The sequence below is a fragment of the Taudactylus pleione genome, unplaced genomic scaffold (genome assembly GCF_031769625.1).
Source record: "Taudactylus pleione unplaced genomic scaffold, aTauple2 ptg000201l, whole genome shotgun sequence".
Taxonomy (NCBI): domain Eukaryota; kingdom Metazoa; phylum Chordata; class Amphibia; order Anura; family Myobatrachidae; genus Taudactylus; species Taudactylus pleione.
In genome coordinates, this window is record NW_028284603.1 from 18,624,934 (window position 1) to 18,642,977 (window position 18,044).

An 18,044-nucleotide genomic window follows, 5' to 3' on the forward strand; every position below is an offset into this window, starting at 1 on the left:
GAGGGCATTTCTAATTTCTGGCGGACTTTGAGCTCCTGGTGTAAAAATCCGACAGCTGGGCTGGCTGTCCCGGGCCCCCGGCAAGCTGTCAGTGATTAGACAGATGCCAGGTGCTGGCTCCAGCGCACGCCTGCATCATATTCAGCGTAGGATAAAACATTGTAGTTTCAAGCGCTCTTTCAAGGTATACGCCACCTTCTTATTTGTCCCAGAAAACATAAAATAGGACTAGCTCTAAAATTGTCAGAGCAGCTTCGAAAAATAAATGTTTAATACAGTCACTTTTTTGTAGAATGGATCCTCCTCACAGTCAATAGTCTGATCTATTGATAAAGACCAAATGGGGTTGAAACGCGTTGGTGTAACATTCTGTGGTGCTACCATTATGAACCTGGTGAAGGAAGGTACTGCTCAATAGGGGGAGCATCAATTCCCCTATATGTGTGATATTGTACCCTTCAAAAAAGGTCATTTATGGTACTCGGCCATTGATTTTACGATTGAATAAATGTTTAAGGTTTTACACTATATTTGTTTTACCTACCTTGTCTTTTATATATCGATTCTGAGACAATATTGACTAGAGACAGCACATTATGACTTTATTTTGCATAAAAGACAGGTACTGTAGATGATACATGTGGCCCTTCAGCTGAATAATTGCTCATCCCTGGGCTAGTGCTAATGGTGTACTAACCCTGCCTACTGTTGTGTAGGTCCTGCCTACCATTGATTTAGTCCCACCTACAGTATATGAGGCCACTTTCCACATTTTTTCCAAGACCAGTTTTGGTTCCCAATACGCCCCTGTCTCTAACAATCAATGTCACCTCAGCACACATCATGTGCACGACATTGCAGGGACACAACATCGCTGATGCTGGAGAAAGCAGATAGGTCATCCCGGTGATTTTTTAGATGGTGAGTGGTGATCCGCCTCTGTACAGTAGGGAACATATGGGACTCTCATACAGTGGGCCTACTCTGGATTATGTGGGCAAAGTTTGATCATGAACACAGGCCCCTGACTGGCACACTGTCTATAGGTGCACTGAATAAAGCTCTGGAAGCAGTGTGAATACAGTCTTTGATTAGGGCAGGTCTTAGAGTGACTGTAGTACTTTCAGCAGCCTGTAGGTGGTGATGGCACATAGAATGGTGAATACTCCCAGGAGCAGATAGTAGACACAGGTGCAGGTAGGATGCCAGCTGATATAGGTACAAATGCAGGGCAGCCCTGTTGGTGGAGTATGGACTGAAGCAGATGCAGAGAATACTAACAAAGAAGGTAGCTGGAGATTGGTACAAAGCAGCAGGATACTTGATGCAAAGTCAATAACGTAGTGCACTTGTAAATGCTGGATGTTGATGGTAGTCAGCTGTAGAGAACACCTGAATGTAGAGTTCTGTACAGAAGCACTAGTAAAGAGCACTTGACATTTGCAGATAATGGGCAGAGAATACACTGGTAATTGCAGGTGGCAGGTGCTGGTAGCCACTGCAGCCAGTAGCCAGGATACTGATCTCAAGGAGGAGTGTTGTTCTGGCAACGAACATGCCAGTAGTGGAGGTTTCAATAGGGAGCACCCAGAGCCTACTGGTAAGACAGGTCATGTGAGCATGCCTGCAGGCATCTGGTAGGCCGATGTAGTCACATGAATTAATCCAAGTTGGCAGCGAACATGCTCCGCCGTCGCGGGCACTACCAGAAGGAATTTGCTAGGCCCACATGGAGATGTGCCAGCCAGGGTCTCAGGAACACCAGGCACAACCGGGAGGGGCACAGATGCCATGACTCCGCTGGATCCGGTAGTGGAGGCTAAGACCCCGATGTGTGACAGGAAGAATGGAGGACAGCCACCAGTGTTCTATGTGGTATCTCACTGTCTTGCTCTCTTTGATTGTGAGCAAGAGGCCTCTTCACAAGGTGCATCACCAGTGGTCCTCTGTCTTCTTGTTCCTACAATACACAAGTACAGTATCAAGTAAAAACACAGCAAGGTGATCTTCCTATGTTTACTGACAGTTATCAGCTACATCATGGGATTTTATCACTGCTCAACACATGATATAAGGTATTACAGATTTGTAACATATAATCATGTATTCAGGCCACTGATGTCTAACTGTTATGCCACGTACACACTGGCCGATATTGTGAACGATATCGTTATCGTTCAATTGTTCACAATATCGTCCAGTGTGTATGCAAGATATCATTAATGATGCGGATTGTTAACGATATCTTTCATCGCCTGAACATGCAGGCCAACCTGACGTCAGGTTGTGCATGTTCAGGGATGCTGCCATTGACGTCACTGAACGATATCATTACCGATATTGTTTAGTGTATAGGTTCAATGTTGTTAACAACATTGAGCCCGGCAAACAATCACTGATGGAGTAAATCGCTAAGTGTGTATGTGCCTTTAGGGTTACACACACCAAGGATTTTTTTTATTTGTAAAGTTATAATGTGACATCATGCTGTGACAAATGGGTGTATGCCTTCTGCCCCCAACGTCAGTGGTGTGAGTTATACAATGTGGCTCCTGTTCTGATTGGGGCCTATGGGCCTGATTCAGAGCCGAACGCTCTGACCAGAGCGCTCGCTCTGAATCAGGGCCCTCCTCCATGAAAATGGAGCGTCCCCCTGGACGCTCGCATAGCTGTGGGTGACCACCCACAGCATATGCGAGTGACCATGATGATGGTCGCAATGGTCTTGACCATCGCGACCATCGGGCTTGCGACGGAGACCCTGCCGCAAGCCCTGGAGTGATTTTGGCTCTATCAGAGCCAAAATCACTCCCACTGACATCACTAGTGATGTCAGTGGGGCCGGCTTCAGACGGTAGGCGTTCCCATGAGAACGCCTCCGTCTGGCAGGCGCGCCCCCGGCATGCCCACCAAAGGGGGCGTGCTGTCAATCAACATCGACAGCACGCCGCCTTTGGTGCGAGACCTGGAGCGATGGAGAGCCCGTCGCCTGCCGGGTCTCGTGCATGCGCACGACGGAGCTCCCTCCGTCGTGCGCATGCACAGTGGGGGAACATCGACTCGCTTGCGAGCGTCCTGCGCTCACGAGCGGGTCTGAATGACCCCCTATGTTCATTATTTGGATTTTCTTCCCCCTGGCAATGTATCAGGATATTGCGGCACATAGTGACACTTCGGGGCGTACAGAAAAATTAGGTCTAGAGAACCTAGTGGTCTGAGCCTCAGAAGAATCATTATGTTTCTTACCTTGGCGATGGGGCTCCCTCACTTTGAGAATGTCTCCGCCACACAGCTCTTCATGCACAGACCACCATCTCGCCTTAGTAGATGGAGGACAGTTAGTCATTCTATTTAGATAGAGTTGGCACTGGTTGCATTGCCACCAGTGTTTTCTCAGTGATTCCTCTGCCTCATAATAATCATGGTAGATCTAATCAAATAGTAGGAATAAAATAAAGCATAGAAACCTATATCCAAATTATATATACAAATGGTGACAGCATTTCACTGATTGATTGCATGAAAAATCTCTCTAAAGTCTCCTGTTCTGTACATAATTGCATACATGATAGGGATATGCAGAATAATACAGAATAACAATATTCTGACAATATTTTATTTTGCAGTGTAAAATAAGGACGGGCAAATTACCTACTAATGGGGTACAGATATCTGAGTAATCACCTCTCAGCCCATGCTGCCCCCACTGCTTAACCCACTGAACACTTCACCCACTCACTGCATCACCCACTGGTGTTTCCTGGCATGTTGCCAGCTTGTGCTGACACACAGCACCCAGCTACAGCAGCCTGATTCCATCTCCTCAGGGAATCATGCTCTGGTCAGCTCGTGATGGGCTACAGAGACAGCTTCACTAAACACAGTGACAAGCGTTAGGGGGCTTATTCCTGATCACTAATAGGCCCATTACACGTGTGAAAATGATAGTGTAATGCATGTTTTTAGTAATGGGCCTATTCATTAGTAGGGGCCTGATGGGTCACCTAGTATTCAGCTGACGTGGAAACTAAAATGTTTTCGGAGTTTGCCTGCAGGAACTTACGCCATCTTCAGACTTTGGGATGGGGATCCACACTAATGATATATGGCTCTAATGTTACTCATAACAGCAATGTAACTGGCTTCAGTAGTGGGATAAATGCTGTGCGGTATGTAACCTTATGGTATAGTGTGTATCAGGCCTAAGGGTATGTTATGTACAGATGTATCCTCTTGCATCCTTGCCGCTTGCATTGCAAACGTGTTCACGCATCATGCCAAGCTATATGCATTTGCACAATGCAATCCTATGGATAACGGGTGTGAACGCCGCTCGCATCCCCATTCACGGGAGTGTCTCATGCCATACGTGGTGCAATTTGCTGCACAAGCAACAAAGTTGCAAGTGGGCATACCTGTATGTGGCTATATAAGCCCACTAGTCACCAGGAATCCTGCCAATATCTCACTACATATTGCTGACTGGTATGTAACCTTATGGTCATGCCTAAGGGAACATTATATATGTGCCTATATAAGCCCAGCAGTCACCAGGAATCCTGCCAATGTCTCACCACATATTACCATACTTACCTACCCTCCCGGAAGTGTTGGGAGGCTCCCGAATTGTCAGGGAGCCCCAGCACCCCCGGAAGAATATCCACACCTCTTCATCCCGCCCACTCCCTAGTGAAGTGTACAGGATGGGGAGATAAATACTGAGTATCACAGCATAATTGCCAGGACTCACGGCTCTGTATGGAGGGGGCGGAGCTAAATGACTCAAAAACATTTAGTCCTGCCCCCTCATCACGCTCCAGCAATTCACGGCAATTTCACGTGATGGGGATGGGGCCTAATGTCTTAGTAAGCCAGATTGGCAATAAACTACCGTTTTTCTCATTAGTACGCCCAGGAATAGTGTGCCTACTCTTCACTGATCAGCACGTTGGAGCTCATTATAAGAATACCCGGGTATTAAATTGTACTTGAAATGGTTACAGTCTTTGCAGAAAATCCACTTCCTATAAGATCAGTCTCTATAATTGTGCTGTCCTTCACCTGGCATGTAATACAATGCAAAGGATACCTGTCCAGATGCCAGCACGTGACTTTCAGCATGTAGCACGTGACCTGCACACACAGCCTCTCCTCTCCTTGGTGCTGTAGTAGGATCAGTAAAACTGAGCACTTTCAAGCTCTCTTGTCTTTACATAGAGGGGGGTCTCCTCCTCACAGCCACTGTTACCCCAATCAGCTGCTGTTCCCCACTGTCTGTGCCCTCAGTCAAAGCTCAGTGCAGCACACACACACTCACTCCTGGTAGTTGCTTCTCTCCAACAGCTCACACTACACAGCTCCTGCCACGCTCCACATGGCTGCTTCTGTTCTGCCTTTTTCTAGTTTCATTTTCTATCCTGGGCTCAGCAGTGCTGCTGCTGCTCAGAGGTGGCTGCTCCTGGGTCCTAGAGTCAATCCTCAGCAACACTCACTGTGCACAAGAAAGGACTGCCAGGCTACGCAGTTTCTCTGGGGGTGCCACATACTTCCCCTTTAAAAGGTTGCGTGTCCTCACGCAAGAAATTAACTTTCAAGGTCCCTCATAAAATAATCTCTGGTACATGGGATCGACACAAGGTCAGAATAATGCAGTTACCAACAATATCATGTCCGCTACATAGTAAGAGAGAAAACAATTTAAAAAATCACATTTCAGTAAACTTTAGCTACCAACACAGCATATCAATGTAAAACCGTTATTACAATCAGGTGTTAGAAAGTTACCCCTGCCGACCACCCTATTGTCTACAGTATATAGACGGATCACCTTTGTTCCTTTTTCCTTGCTTTCTCGTTGCCTGTGGCAGAAGTAAGACAAACTCTTCGCCGCTTATTGAGGCGTACTCGCAGTCCGGGGGATGCTGCTCTGGAAAAAGCCATTTCACTGCCCCTTTATTTTCGCTCAGAGATTTCACAGGATCAAGAGGATCAGACGTTGACTTCTCTAAATCCGTTGCATTGGGTTTAGGGGGAACCCCCAAGTCTTCCCTTGTAGCTGTGTGGATCACTTCCTTGGTGTCCTTTTCCTGGTCAGCTGCACTTGAATCGGCCTGATCAAAGTTGGCCATATTAGAACCGATGTCCTCCATTTTGGCCTTGCCCTCACATGCTGGCTCTGGTGGAAGTTGCGGTCCGGTCATATCCTTCAGGTTCTGCTGCACTTTCTCACTTAGTTCCTCCACAGTTCGCTCATCTATTCGTCCCAATGATTCGCTTTCTTCTGGGACTTCAGGATATGGTTGTGTGCGTCCATATGGTCTCTCTGAGGAGTATGGTGGGTAGTGACTCATCAAATAAGGCTGTGGTTGATGTACACTTTCTGCCATGTTTTCTGCTTCCGCGCACTCATCTCCACTTACACTGTATTGGCAGTTTTGCTGGTAGTCACGTGGAGGTCTTCTGCGATATGGATAGTGCCAGTAATGCTTGTGATTTGCTGCATATCTGCTGCCTTTAACTGGAGCACCATCAGAACCAGTGACGTTTGTTGCCTGTACACCTTTTTGTCCATTGATGACATCAAATTCTACAAATTCCCCATCTTCTAGGCTGCAATGGTATTTTCTTGGGTTGTTCTTTTGAATTGCCGTATAATGAACAAAAATATCATTCTTGGTGTCATCACGTTTTATGAATCCATAGCCACGTCGCACATGGAACCATATGACTTTGCCTGAAACTCTTCTCCCTATGGCTGATGTAACATTGCCTGCAGGTGGCGTGCTCACAATTTCTATTTGGTTTTGTAATATTGGGCCCAGACTCACATCCTGGGGTTGACCTTCTTCCATCAGTCGACATATGGGTCGTCCTTGTGAATCAAAGCGATCGGTTGCTCTCCTCCTCTCTGTTCTCCACTTTGGTTCGGTAGAGCCAAGCATCCCAGGTAACAATAAGTTGCAAATCTCTCTCTGCATCTCTGCCATCCCTACTGTCAAATTTTCTATTTGCCTTCTAAGAGCCTGTAAAGGATCTGTGGTTGATGTCTGCACACCCTGCAACACGTTGGCTTTCCCCTTCAGTGTTTGCTCGGGGGTCGAGTAATTTGCTCCACTTAGGCATGGACGTTCGTGACACCCTGACAAATTCAGAAAGTCCATTTCCCAATTTCCACCAGTGCCTATCACTTTGATTGCTGTCTCCTTGAAGTCTAGGAAGGAGTGGTTCGGGATTTGCATCCTCAGCATCCGCAACTGGGTTCGGGTTCCCTCCCCATTGGCCCCTTCAACAAGCTGGGTTACTAGAGCTTCATCTGTATTTCTGACTTCTTCTGCATCTAAGGCTTGTATTGCACGTAAAGCTTCTTGCAGGTTTAGAGCGTAATCGCGAAGAGTTTCTCCCGGTCGCTGTTTGCAAGCATAGAATTTAAATTTTAGTTCAGATAATATCCGAGTCTCAAATGTGGTTGCCAATCTTTTCAGCACTTGACCCATGTTCTGCCTCTCATCCAATGGCCATGACGTAACTTCTCCAAGGGCGGATCCTTTGAGTTGGCCTATTAAGATTTCAACTTGTTGTTGGTCGCTCAAGGGATACAGCCGAAACATCGAGTTCATCTTGTTTTTGAATTCACTGAAGGTATTTCCTTCTGTGCCATGAACATCTCCACTCTAAGTTGGGAGCCATGGGGCTCCGAAGTAGTATGGTAGTGTAATTGGGTTAATTTGTGCCATTGCCGGGTTTGCTGGTCCTGCTTCGCTGCTGGACGGCTCTGCTGGTGCATGTTGTTCTGTCGACATCTTTCCCTTAGATTCCCAATCTCCTTACTTTAGACTCTGAATCCTGTTCGTGACGCCAAATGTTGTACCCAGGTGTAGTATGAAATGGTGACTGTAGCTAAACTGTTTTATCTGGTGAACTGGATTGTCATACAGATTCTTTCCACTTTTCAGAGAGGTAAGGAAGATCAGTCCAGACAAAGGGTTATTCAAACAGTCTGCTCTGCGGAGAGCCGATTTATTAGAAATAACTGCAGTTTTGTGAATTTGAGAACTGGCTTCCAAACCCAAGCTGCTTACCAAAATATTCAGTTAACAATAATCTGGTTCATATCACAACACTCAGCAATATAATATGCAAATACAGTAATACATTCAATTCAAATATGGTAGGGCAATTAACTTCAGATATGTATTCACTTCTCTGTCAATACTGTAAACATTCAATAATTAATTACTTTGCATTCTGTATAGGAAACAGCTTCGATCATGAACAATATACTTCACAGTGTCATATAAAATCAAGTGCAAAATAAAATTTCTCTATAAAAACTACGATCTCAAAAGATTGGCAATAAACTACCGTGTTTCTCATTAGTACGCCCAGGAATAGTGTCCCTAATCTTCACTGATAGCACGTGACCTGCACACACAGCCTCTCCTCTCCTTGGTGCTGTAGTAAGATCAGTAAAACTGAGCACTTTCAAGCTCTCTTGTCTTTACATAGAGGGGGGTCTCCTCCTCACAGCCACTGTTACCCCAATCAGCTGCTGATCCCCACTATCTGTGCCCTCAGTCAAGGCTCAGTGCAGCACACACACACTCCTGGTAGTTGCTTCTCTCCAACAGCTCACACTACACAGCTCCTGCCACGCTCCACATGGCTGCTTCTGTTCTGCCTTTTTCTAGTTTAATTTTCTATCCTGGGCTCAGCAGTGCTGCTGCTGCTCAGAGGTGGCTGCTCCTGGGTCCTAGAGTCAATCCTCAGCAACACTCACTGTGCACAAGAAAGGACTGCCAGGTTACGCAGTTTCTCTGGGGGTGCCACACTAGGCCTATGGGAACACTATGTATGTGACTATATAAGCCCAGTAGTCACCAGCAATCCTGCCAATGTGTCAGCACATATTACTGGCTGGTATATCAGCCTCCCTTCTCCTCCCACATAAATGGACCTTAATGACTGACTATATACTTACAGTTACATTAGCACCAGTCAGGCTGTTTATGCGCTCCATCTCTCTCACATATTCCTCCCCATGAGAAGATGTGTCCTTTATTTTGGACACATACAGGTATGCATGTATCATTTCATGCCATAGGCTCTGCAATACACAAAATAATGAGCCTGATATAGTAAGAATGACACAGACATTACACACAATTAGTGTGAGACAAACACTGTACTATGCACTATTAAATACTATTTGAGGCGGTCACCAGTGGCTCCTCCCTCTACATCTCCTGGGGAGCAGTAAAGTAGGTAAGTATGCACATTACTGGCTGGTATGTACACTTATTGTAATGAGTGTGCCAGGCCTATGGGAACGCTATGTATGTGACTATATAAGCCCAGTAGTCACCAGGAATCCTGCCAATGTGTCAGCACATATTACTGGCTGGTATATATACTTATTGTAACGAGTGCTCCAGGCCTATGGAAACGCTATGTATGTGACTATATAAGCCCGGTAGTCACCAGGAATCCTGCCAATGTGCCAGCACATATTACTGGCTGGTATGTACACTTATTGTAACGGATGCTCCAGGCCTATGGGAATGCTATGTATGTGACTATATAAGCCCAGTAGTCACCAGGAATCCTGCCAATGTGTCAGCACATATTACTGGCTGGTATGTACACTTATTGTAACGAGTGTGCCAGGCCTATGGGAACGCTATGTATGTGACTATATAAGCCCAGTAGTCACCAGCAATCCTGCCAATGTGTCAGCACATATTACTGGCTGGTATATCAGCCTCCCTTCTCCTCCCACATAAATGGACCCTTAATGACAGACTATATACTTACAGTTACATTAGCACCAGTCAGGCTGTTTATGCGCTCCATCTCTCTCACATATTCCTCCCCATGAGAAGATGTGTCCTTTATTTTGGACACATACAGGTATGCATGTATCATTTCATGCCATAGGCTCTGCAATACACAAAATAATGAGCCTGATATAGTAAGAATGACACAGACATTACACACAATTAGTGTGAGACAAACACTGTACTATGCACTATTAAATACTATTTGAGGCGGTCACCAGTGGCTCCTCCCTCTACATCTCCTGGGGAGCAGTAAAGTAGGTAAGTATGCACATTACGGGCTGTTATGTACACTTATTGTAATGAGTGTGCCAGGCCTATGGGAACGCTATGTATGTGACTATATAAGCCCAATAGTCACCAGGAATCCTGCCAATGTGCCAGCACATATTACTGGCTGGTATGTACTAGGGGTGTGCACCGGCCACTTTTCGTGTTTTGGTTTTGGATCTGGATCTTTCTTCGTGTTTTGGATCTGGATTGGTTTTGCCAAAACCACCCTTCCGTGTTTTGGGTTCTGGGTTTTGTGTTTTGGATCTGTATTTTTTTGAAAAAAAGCATAAAAACAGCCAAAATCACAGAATTTGTAGGTTTTTCTGCTCCTATGCTATTATTAACCTCAATAACCTTAATTTCCACTCATTTCCAGTCTATTCTGAACACCTCACACCTCACAATAGTGTTTTTATGTCCAAAAGGTTGCACCAAGGTAGCTGGATGACTATGCTAAGCGACTCGAGTGGGCGGCACAAACACGTGACCCATCTAGGCGTGAAACTGCAGTGGCAGACAGGATGGCAGTTTGAAAAACTAGGCCCCAAACTGTACATAATGCAAAGAAAAAAAAGAGGTGCAAGATGGAATTGTCCTTGGGCCCTCCCACCCACCCTTATGTTGTATAAACAGGACATGCACACTTTAACAAACCAATCATTTCAGCACCAGGGTCTGCCACACAACTGTGGCTGAAATGATTGGTTCGTTTGGGCCCCCACAAAACAAGCTGGCAATGAATCTGTCCCTGCACAAACTGGCTCTACGGAGGCAAGATGTCATCCTCATCCTCCTCATCCACCGATTCCTCACCCTCTTCAGTGTGTACATCCTCATCCTCACAGAGTATTAATTCGTCCCCGCTGGAATCCACAACCACAGGTCCCTCTGTACGTTCTGGAGGCTGGTCTCCCTGGAAGAGTTGATAATTCATTTTATGAACATCATCTTCTCCACATTTTGTGGAAGCAACCTCCTACGCCTTTTGCTGACAAGGTGCCCGGCTGCACTAAACACTCTTTCGGAGTACACACTGGAGGGGGGGCAACTCAGGTAAAATAGAGCCAGTTTGTACAGGGACCTCCAAATTGCTTCTTTTTCCTGCCAGTACAGGTACGGACTGTCTGACATGCCTACTTGGATGCTGTCACCGATGTAATCCTTTAACAGACAGACGCACGCTTGTCGCTGCTGCTTTGAGGATGCAAGTGCAGCTACAGCCCACACAATTCACAAAGACAGAAAAAAAATAATATTTTTATTGTTTGTGGAGCGCACTTTGAGGGTTACACCACCCTTTAACAGACAGACGCACGCTTGTCGCTGCTGCTTTGAGGATGCAAGTGCGGCTACAGCCCACACAATTCACAAAGACAGAAAAAAGAAGAAGAATATTTTTATTGTTTGTGTAGCACACTTTGAGGGTGTCACCACCCTTTAACAGACAGACGCACGCTTGTCGCTGCTGCTTTGAGGATGCAAGTGCAGCTACAGCCCACACAATTCACAAAGACAGAAAAAATAATAATATTTTTATTGTTTGTGTAGCACACTTTGAGGGTGTCACCACCCTTTAACAGACAGATGCACGCTTGTCGCTGCTGCTTTGAGGATGCAAGTGCGGCTACAGCCCACACAATTCACAAAGACAGAAAAAAGAAGAATATTTTTATTGTTTGTGTAGCACACTTTGAGGGTGTCACCACCCTTTAACAGACAGACGCACGCTTGTCGCTGCTGCTTTGAGGATGCAAGTGCGGCTACATCGCACACAAGTCACAAAGACAGAAAAAAATAGTTTTTTATTTTTTGGAGCACTTTGAGAGTTACACCACCCTTTAACAGACAGACGCACGCTTGTCACTGCTGCTTTGAGGATGCAAGTGCGGCTACAGCCCACACAATTCACAAAGACAGAAAAAAAAGAAGAATATTTTTATTGTTTGTGTAGCACACTTTGAGGGTGTCACCACCCTTTAACAGACAGATGCACGCTTGTCGCTGCTGCTTTGAGGACAGTATCATATGCAGTGACAGTAGACTTGTCAGAAAATGTTGGCACGTCCTTCAATCCGGACCAGATGTCCAAACCAGCCCTTGACTTATGACACAGGCGCACGCTTGGCGCTGCTACTATGTTGATGCACGTGCGGCTACATCGCACACAAGTCACAAAGACAGAAAAAAATAGTTTTTTATTTTTTGGAGCACTTTGAGAGTTACACCACCCTTTAACAGACAGACGCACGCTTGTCGCTGCTGCTTTGAGGATGCAAGTGCGGCTACAGCTCACACAATTCACAAAGACAGAAAAAAAAGAACAATATTTTTATTGTTTGTGTAGCACACTTTGAGGGTGTCACCACCCTTTAACAGACAGACGCACGCTTGTCGCTGTTGCTTTAAGGATGCAGGTGCGGCTACAGCCTACACATTTCACAAAGACAGAAAAAAAAAGAACAATATTTTTATTGTTTGTGTAGCACACTTTGAGGGTGTCACCACCCTTTAACAGACAGACGCATGCTTGTCGCTGCTGCTTTAAGGATGCAGGTGCGGCTACAGCCCACACATTTCACAAAGACCAAAAAAAAAAGAACAATATTTTTATTATTTGTGTAGCACACTTTGAGGGTGTCACCACCCTTTAACAGACAGACGCACGCTTGTCGCTGCTGCTTTGAGGATGCAGGTGGAATCTAGACGGGATTTGGAACCGGGGACACACTACCTCCATCAATTGTCTAAATCCCACTGCACTAATGGCGGATACCGGACGCACATCTAACACCAACATAGCAGTCAAGGCCTCAGTTATACGTTTTGCTTCAGGATGACTGCTGTCGTACTTTATCCTCATCGCTAGGGACTGTTGGAGGGTCAATTGTTTAGTAAAAGTAGTGATGTTCCTACTTCCTCTCTGGGATGATGAACAACTCCCAGCAGCAGCAACAGCACTAGGAGGAAGTGGTTCTTGATCTTTCCCTATTTTATTTTTATCGGAGAAAGTTTGGTCCTCCATTTATATTATATTGATATATACGTGCGGCTAAAGCGCACACAAACACAGAAAATATTTTTTTATTTTTGCTGGAGAGTAGTGCACTTTGTGGGTTACACCACCCTTTAAGAAATGAGCCAGCCGGCTCTTTACTTATGGGACACAGGCGCACGCTTGGCGCTGCTCCTTTGTTGATGCACGTGCAGCCACAGTGTACACAAGTCACAAACACAGAAAATATTATTTTTTTTGGTTTGGACTAGAGTGTACTTTGGGGGTTACAGCACCCTTTAACGGTCAAGCCAGCCGGCCCTTTACTTATGACACAGGCGCACGCTTGGCACTACTTTGTTGATGCACGTGCGGCTACTGCGCACACAATTCACAAACACAGAAAATATATATTTTTTTGGTTTGGACTGGAGTGTACTTTGGGGGTTACAGCACCCTTTAACGGTCAAGCCAGCCGGCCCTTTACTTATGACACAGGCGCACGCTTGGCACTACTTTGGTGATGCACGTGCGGCTACTGCGCACACAATTCACAAACACAGAAAATATATATTTTTTTGGTTTGGACTGGAGTGTACTTTGGGGGTTACAGCACCCTTTAACGGTCAAGCCAGCCGGCCCTTTACTTATGACACAGGCGCACAATTGGCACTACTTTGTTGATGCACGTGCGGCTACTGCGCACACAATTCACAAACACAGAAAATAATTTTTTTTTTGGTTTGGACTGGAGTGTACTTTGGGGGTTACAGCACCCTTTAACGGTCAAGCCAGCCAGCCCTTTACTTATGACACAGGCGCACGCTTGGCACTACTTTGTTGATGCACGTGCGGCTACTGCGCACACAATTCACAAACACAGAAAATAATTTTTTTTTTGGTTTGGACTGGAGTGTACTTTGGGGGTTACAGCACCCTTTAACGGTCAAGCCAGCCGGCCCTTTACTTATGACACAGGCGCACGCTTGGCACTACTTTGTTGATGCACGTGCGGCTACTGCGCACACAATTCACATACACAGAAAATAATTTTTTTTTTGGTTTGGACTGGAGTGTACTTTGGGGTTTACAGCACCCTTTAACGGTCAAGCCAGCCGGCCCTTTACTTATGACACAGGCGCACGCTTGGCACTACTTTGTTGATGCACGTGCGGCTACTGCGCACACAATTCACAAACACAGAAAATAATTTTTTTTTTGGTTTGGACTGGAGTGTACTTTGGGGGTTACAGCACCCTTTAACGGTCAAGCCAGCCGGCCCTTTACTTATGACACAGGCGCACGCTTGGCACTACTTTGTTGATGCACGTGCGGCTACTGCGCACACAATTCACAAACACAGAAAATAATTTTTCTTTTGGTTTGGACTGGAGTGTACTTTGGGGGTTACAGCACCCTTTAACGGGCAAGCCAGCCGGCCCTTTACTTATGACACAGGCGCACGCTTGGCACTACTTTGTTGATGCACGTGCGGCTACTGCGCACACAATTCACAAACAGAAAATAATTTTTTTTTTGGTTTGGACTGGAGTGTACTTTGGGGGTTACAGCACCCTTTAACGGTCAAGCCAGCCGGCCCTTTACTTATGACACAGGCGCACGCTTGGCACTACTTTGTTGACGCACGTGCGGCTACTGCGCACACAATTCACAAACACAAAAAAAATATTATTTTTTTAGCACTTGGGGGGAGCACCCCTGATGGACAGAGCACCCCCTGGACAACACTACAGCACCCCTTTAGGACTGGGACACTGCACAGGACTTTGGAGTGGACACAGCCCCTATGGACAACTGACTGCACAACACAGTCCAGCCAGCCCCTATTGACTTTGAAGTAGTGGACACAGCCCCTATTAACAACAGCAGCACAGCACAACACAGCCAGCCCCTATGGACTTTGAAGTAGTGGACAACAGCAGCACAGCGCAGCACAGCACAGCACAGCACAACACTACTCTGCACTACACTACACTACACTACACAGCCCAGCCAGCCCTAACTCCCACCCTCCCTCTTCACTGTCCACAGCCGAGTGAGAAAATGGCGCCGACGCGGGTACCTTATATAGGATCCAAAACCCGCGAGACTCGGAAGGGGGAAGATGACGTTTTGACTCGATTTCAGAATCCGAGTCAGTCGGGAAAAGTCGAGCCTGACTCGGATCGGACTCGGATCGGGGGGGCTCGGGGGGGTTCGGATTTCAGAAATCCGAACCCGCTCACCCCTAATATATAGCGCACTTAAGGAGAGGATCGCTATACATCGGTCCTCTATTAAAAAAGCCCTTGTCTCGGTGGATCTCAATACACCACCGGTGGCGAGACATTTTGCCACACTGGGACACACACTGAGAGAATTTAAATGTATGCCAATTTACCGTATCCCCCCTCTGCGTCGTGGGGGTGATAGGAATAGGGCATTGTTACAGAAGGAATGCTATTGGATTGACCGCTTAAACACTGTTGTACCCAAGGGGCTTAATGAGGGACAATACTTGAATTGCTTTCTTTAAAATAACCTATGCGGTGATATATGGTTCTAGATTTTTCCCAGGTTGTTTAATCATTATTTGTACATGTGCACATTTGTTATGCCACATTTATGTTCTATGTTGTCTATGTGATTGTTTGTTTGTCTATATTATAATGTGTTTATCGTGGCATCATCTATATCCCACTCATTGACTAACTCACTGAAGAGCGTTGTTTGTTATAATATATTCAATGGTTAATATTTATGCAGCTGTGCTTCTTGTTGCAGCGTATTATCTGATGCATTGTTTGTTTATACAACGTTGGTTGTTATTGTATTTGGTTGTCATGACACCCGTGACGTCACTTCCTGATATGACGTCCGTTGGTCCGGTTGTTTACACACGGCATGTTGCACGTGTACTAAGCCGCACTTCCGGATTTTTGGAGAAGGCTGCGGGTGCGCTCCTCTCCGCAGGTGAGTGAGATTGTCATATATGAGGTTGGGTATATATGCTGCCGCCATATGTCAGTTATGATGTCCTTGATGAAGGCGCTGGATGCGCCGAAACAGCTGTTGGATGGCTAACTGAGTTCATGTTCCCATGCACCATGACGGCTTTGGCAAGTGTATTTGACCACCCTGGCTTCTTTTGTTTGGTACCTGACTGTCTATATGTACATGTGCTATTATGGTGAACTTCATCATGTTTTTTACTGCTATTGAACATTAATACATTTTGTTGCATTTAAATGGATGTGCTGGCTCCTTTTTTACTATATATATATCTATATATAGATATATATATATATATATATAGGTCATATTTATATACATATATATATATATATATATATATATATATATATATATATACAGTATATATATATATGTATAATCTCCAAAAAATGAGGGTGCACTCACCAGACTTCATAGAATGTTCGTTTAAAATATCATATTATTTAAGTCATCATAAAAGTACAGCCATCGACGTTTCGGGTCCAGTCCAAGGACCTTTGTCAAGATGGCGATTTGGGGCGTGTCACATGGACACGCCTCCTCCTTTTTCGGGAGCACGAGCGCCAGAGGTGCTCACAGAGACTCCCTGCTTGCAAACCTCAGCGCCCTGCCCTCGGTCTAGCGGGAACACTAATCCGGCTGCTATGCGCTACGACCATTGAGATCTTGCCATGTCCCCCTCTCCAATAGACGGCGGAAATGTCATGTACTATGTATGGCCGGGGGGGGCCCAGAATTTCTCTTGGCAGCCCTGTGGCTAGGGCCGGCTCTGCACATATTGCTGCATCCTTCTGTACACCACTCTATGCCTTGTACTTCAACAGGATATTGATCAATACTATTTTAGTTGAGGAAGAAAATATTAACTAGATTAAGTATTGTTAAACTGAGGCACATATGAATAGCGAATAGGAGCCACAACAGGAATTTATTTGGAAGAGGCACAGGTGAGAACAATGTCTGTCTTTTCTGAGGATAATCGTAGAGCGATAGTGGATTATTTGTTACAACAAATGAATCTGTACTGCTACAAATGTTATACTAATGATTATCAGTATCACTTGCAGGGCTAACATTTCATTGCAACTTTTTGATGTGTTGTATAGTATTGAACTATTTGTCAACTTGTGGTGCATGTACTCACCAGGCTGATTTCAGAGATACTTCAGCCGGTTCATCCTAACTCAAATTTACTTTACCGTAGTGGTAAAGAATACAATGGATATAAAATAAAGGTAGAGCAGTTAACTATAATACACTAACAAAAAAAATTAGGATAATTGGTAAACAATTTATTATTGTTAGCCAGTTATTAGTAAATTTTATAAGGTTAAAGGCAGGGGCAATTGTTATGACCGTTATGAATAGTTGACAACCGTACACCAGCTTTAAAATGCATAAAATATCATTCAAAATCAAGTTATTTATCATGTGACCGTAATATCTTTCATATCAGAAATCCTCCTTATGGGATGGATACAAAATAATATTATATTTTATTATTGATGATTAATAGTCAGCTTATAACCCGGCAGTACGCATTTGGTCACAAAACGTAGGTACTAGTGAAACATCCTTTATTTTTTGTAAATATAACCTTAATGGAGCATATAGGGTGGTTATTATGATTACAATTTGATTTTATGTAAGATAAATTATTAAATATCTTTTAAGAAACTTTTATTTACATCTGTGCTTTGTGTACCACATTTTAACTAGTATATAATTTGTGCACTATAGATTCTAATTACTACTAAAGATGAGTGGTTCGGATTCTGAGGAATCTGAACTGCTTTGAACAGGTGAAATCCGAGTCCACCCGAACGCAAGTTCGGGTGTTCCCGCCGGACTCGGATTCCACCTCGAGGCCGAAGTCACCCGGCCGACATCGAATTCTCGTGATACTCAGATTCTTGCTAGACTCGAGTGAT

The 18,044-nt window shown here is 45.1% G+C and overlaps 1 protein-coding gene across 1 annotated transcript; it reads right to left on the reverse strand.

Annotated features, from left to right (window-relative positions):
* Positions 1-1,819: 1,819 nt before the first annotated feature.
* Positions 1,820-7,733, reverse strand: LOC148518232 (uncharacterized). Its single transcript, XM_088477440.1, has 5 exons — positions 6,347-7,733; positions 5,828-6,253; positions 5,657-5,673; positions 3,269-3,430; positions 1,820-1,960 (listed from the first exon to the last, which is right to left on the reverse strand). The coding sequence occupies exons 1-5, from the start codon at positions 7,614-7,616 to the stop codon at positions 1,820-1,822; spliced, it is 2,016 nt and encodes a 671-aa protein (XP_088333566.1). The 5' UTR covers positions 7,617-7,733.
* Positions 7,734-18,044: the final 10,311 nt, after the last annotated feature.

Coding starts and splice junctions, on each gene's coding strand:
- LOC148518232 (XM_088477440.1), bottom strand. CDS start 7,616: ATGAACTCGATGTTTCGGCTGTATCCCTTGAGCGACCAACAACAAGTT. Junction 6,254..6,346: donor ACCACAGCCTTATTTGATGA/GTCACTACCCAC, acceptor TGGGACGAATAG/ATGAGCGAACTGTGGAGGAA. Junction 1,961..3,268: donor GTGGCGGAGACATTCTCAAA/GTGAGGGAGCCC, acceptor TGTGTATTGTAG/GAACAAGAAGACAGAGGACC.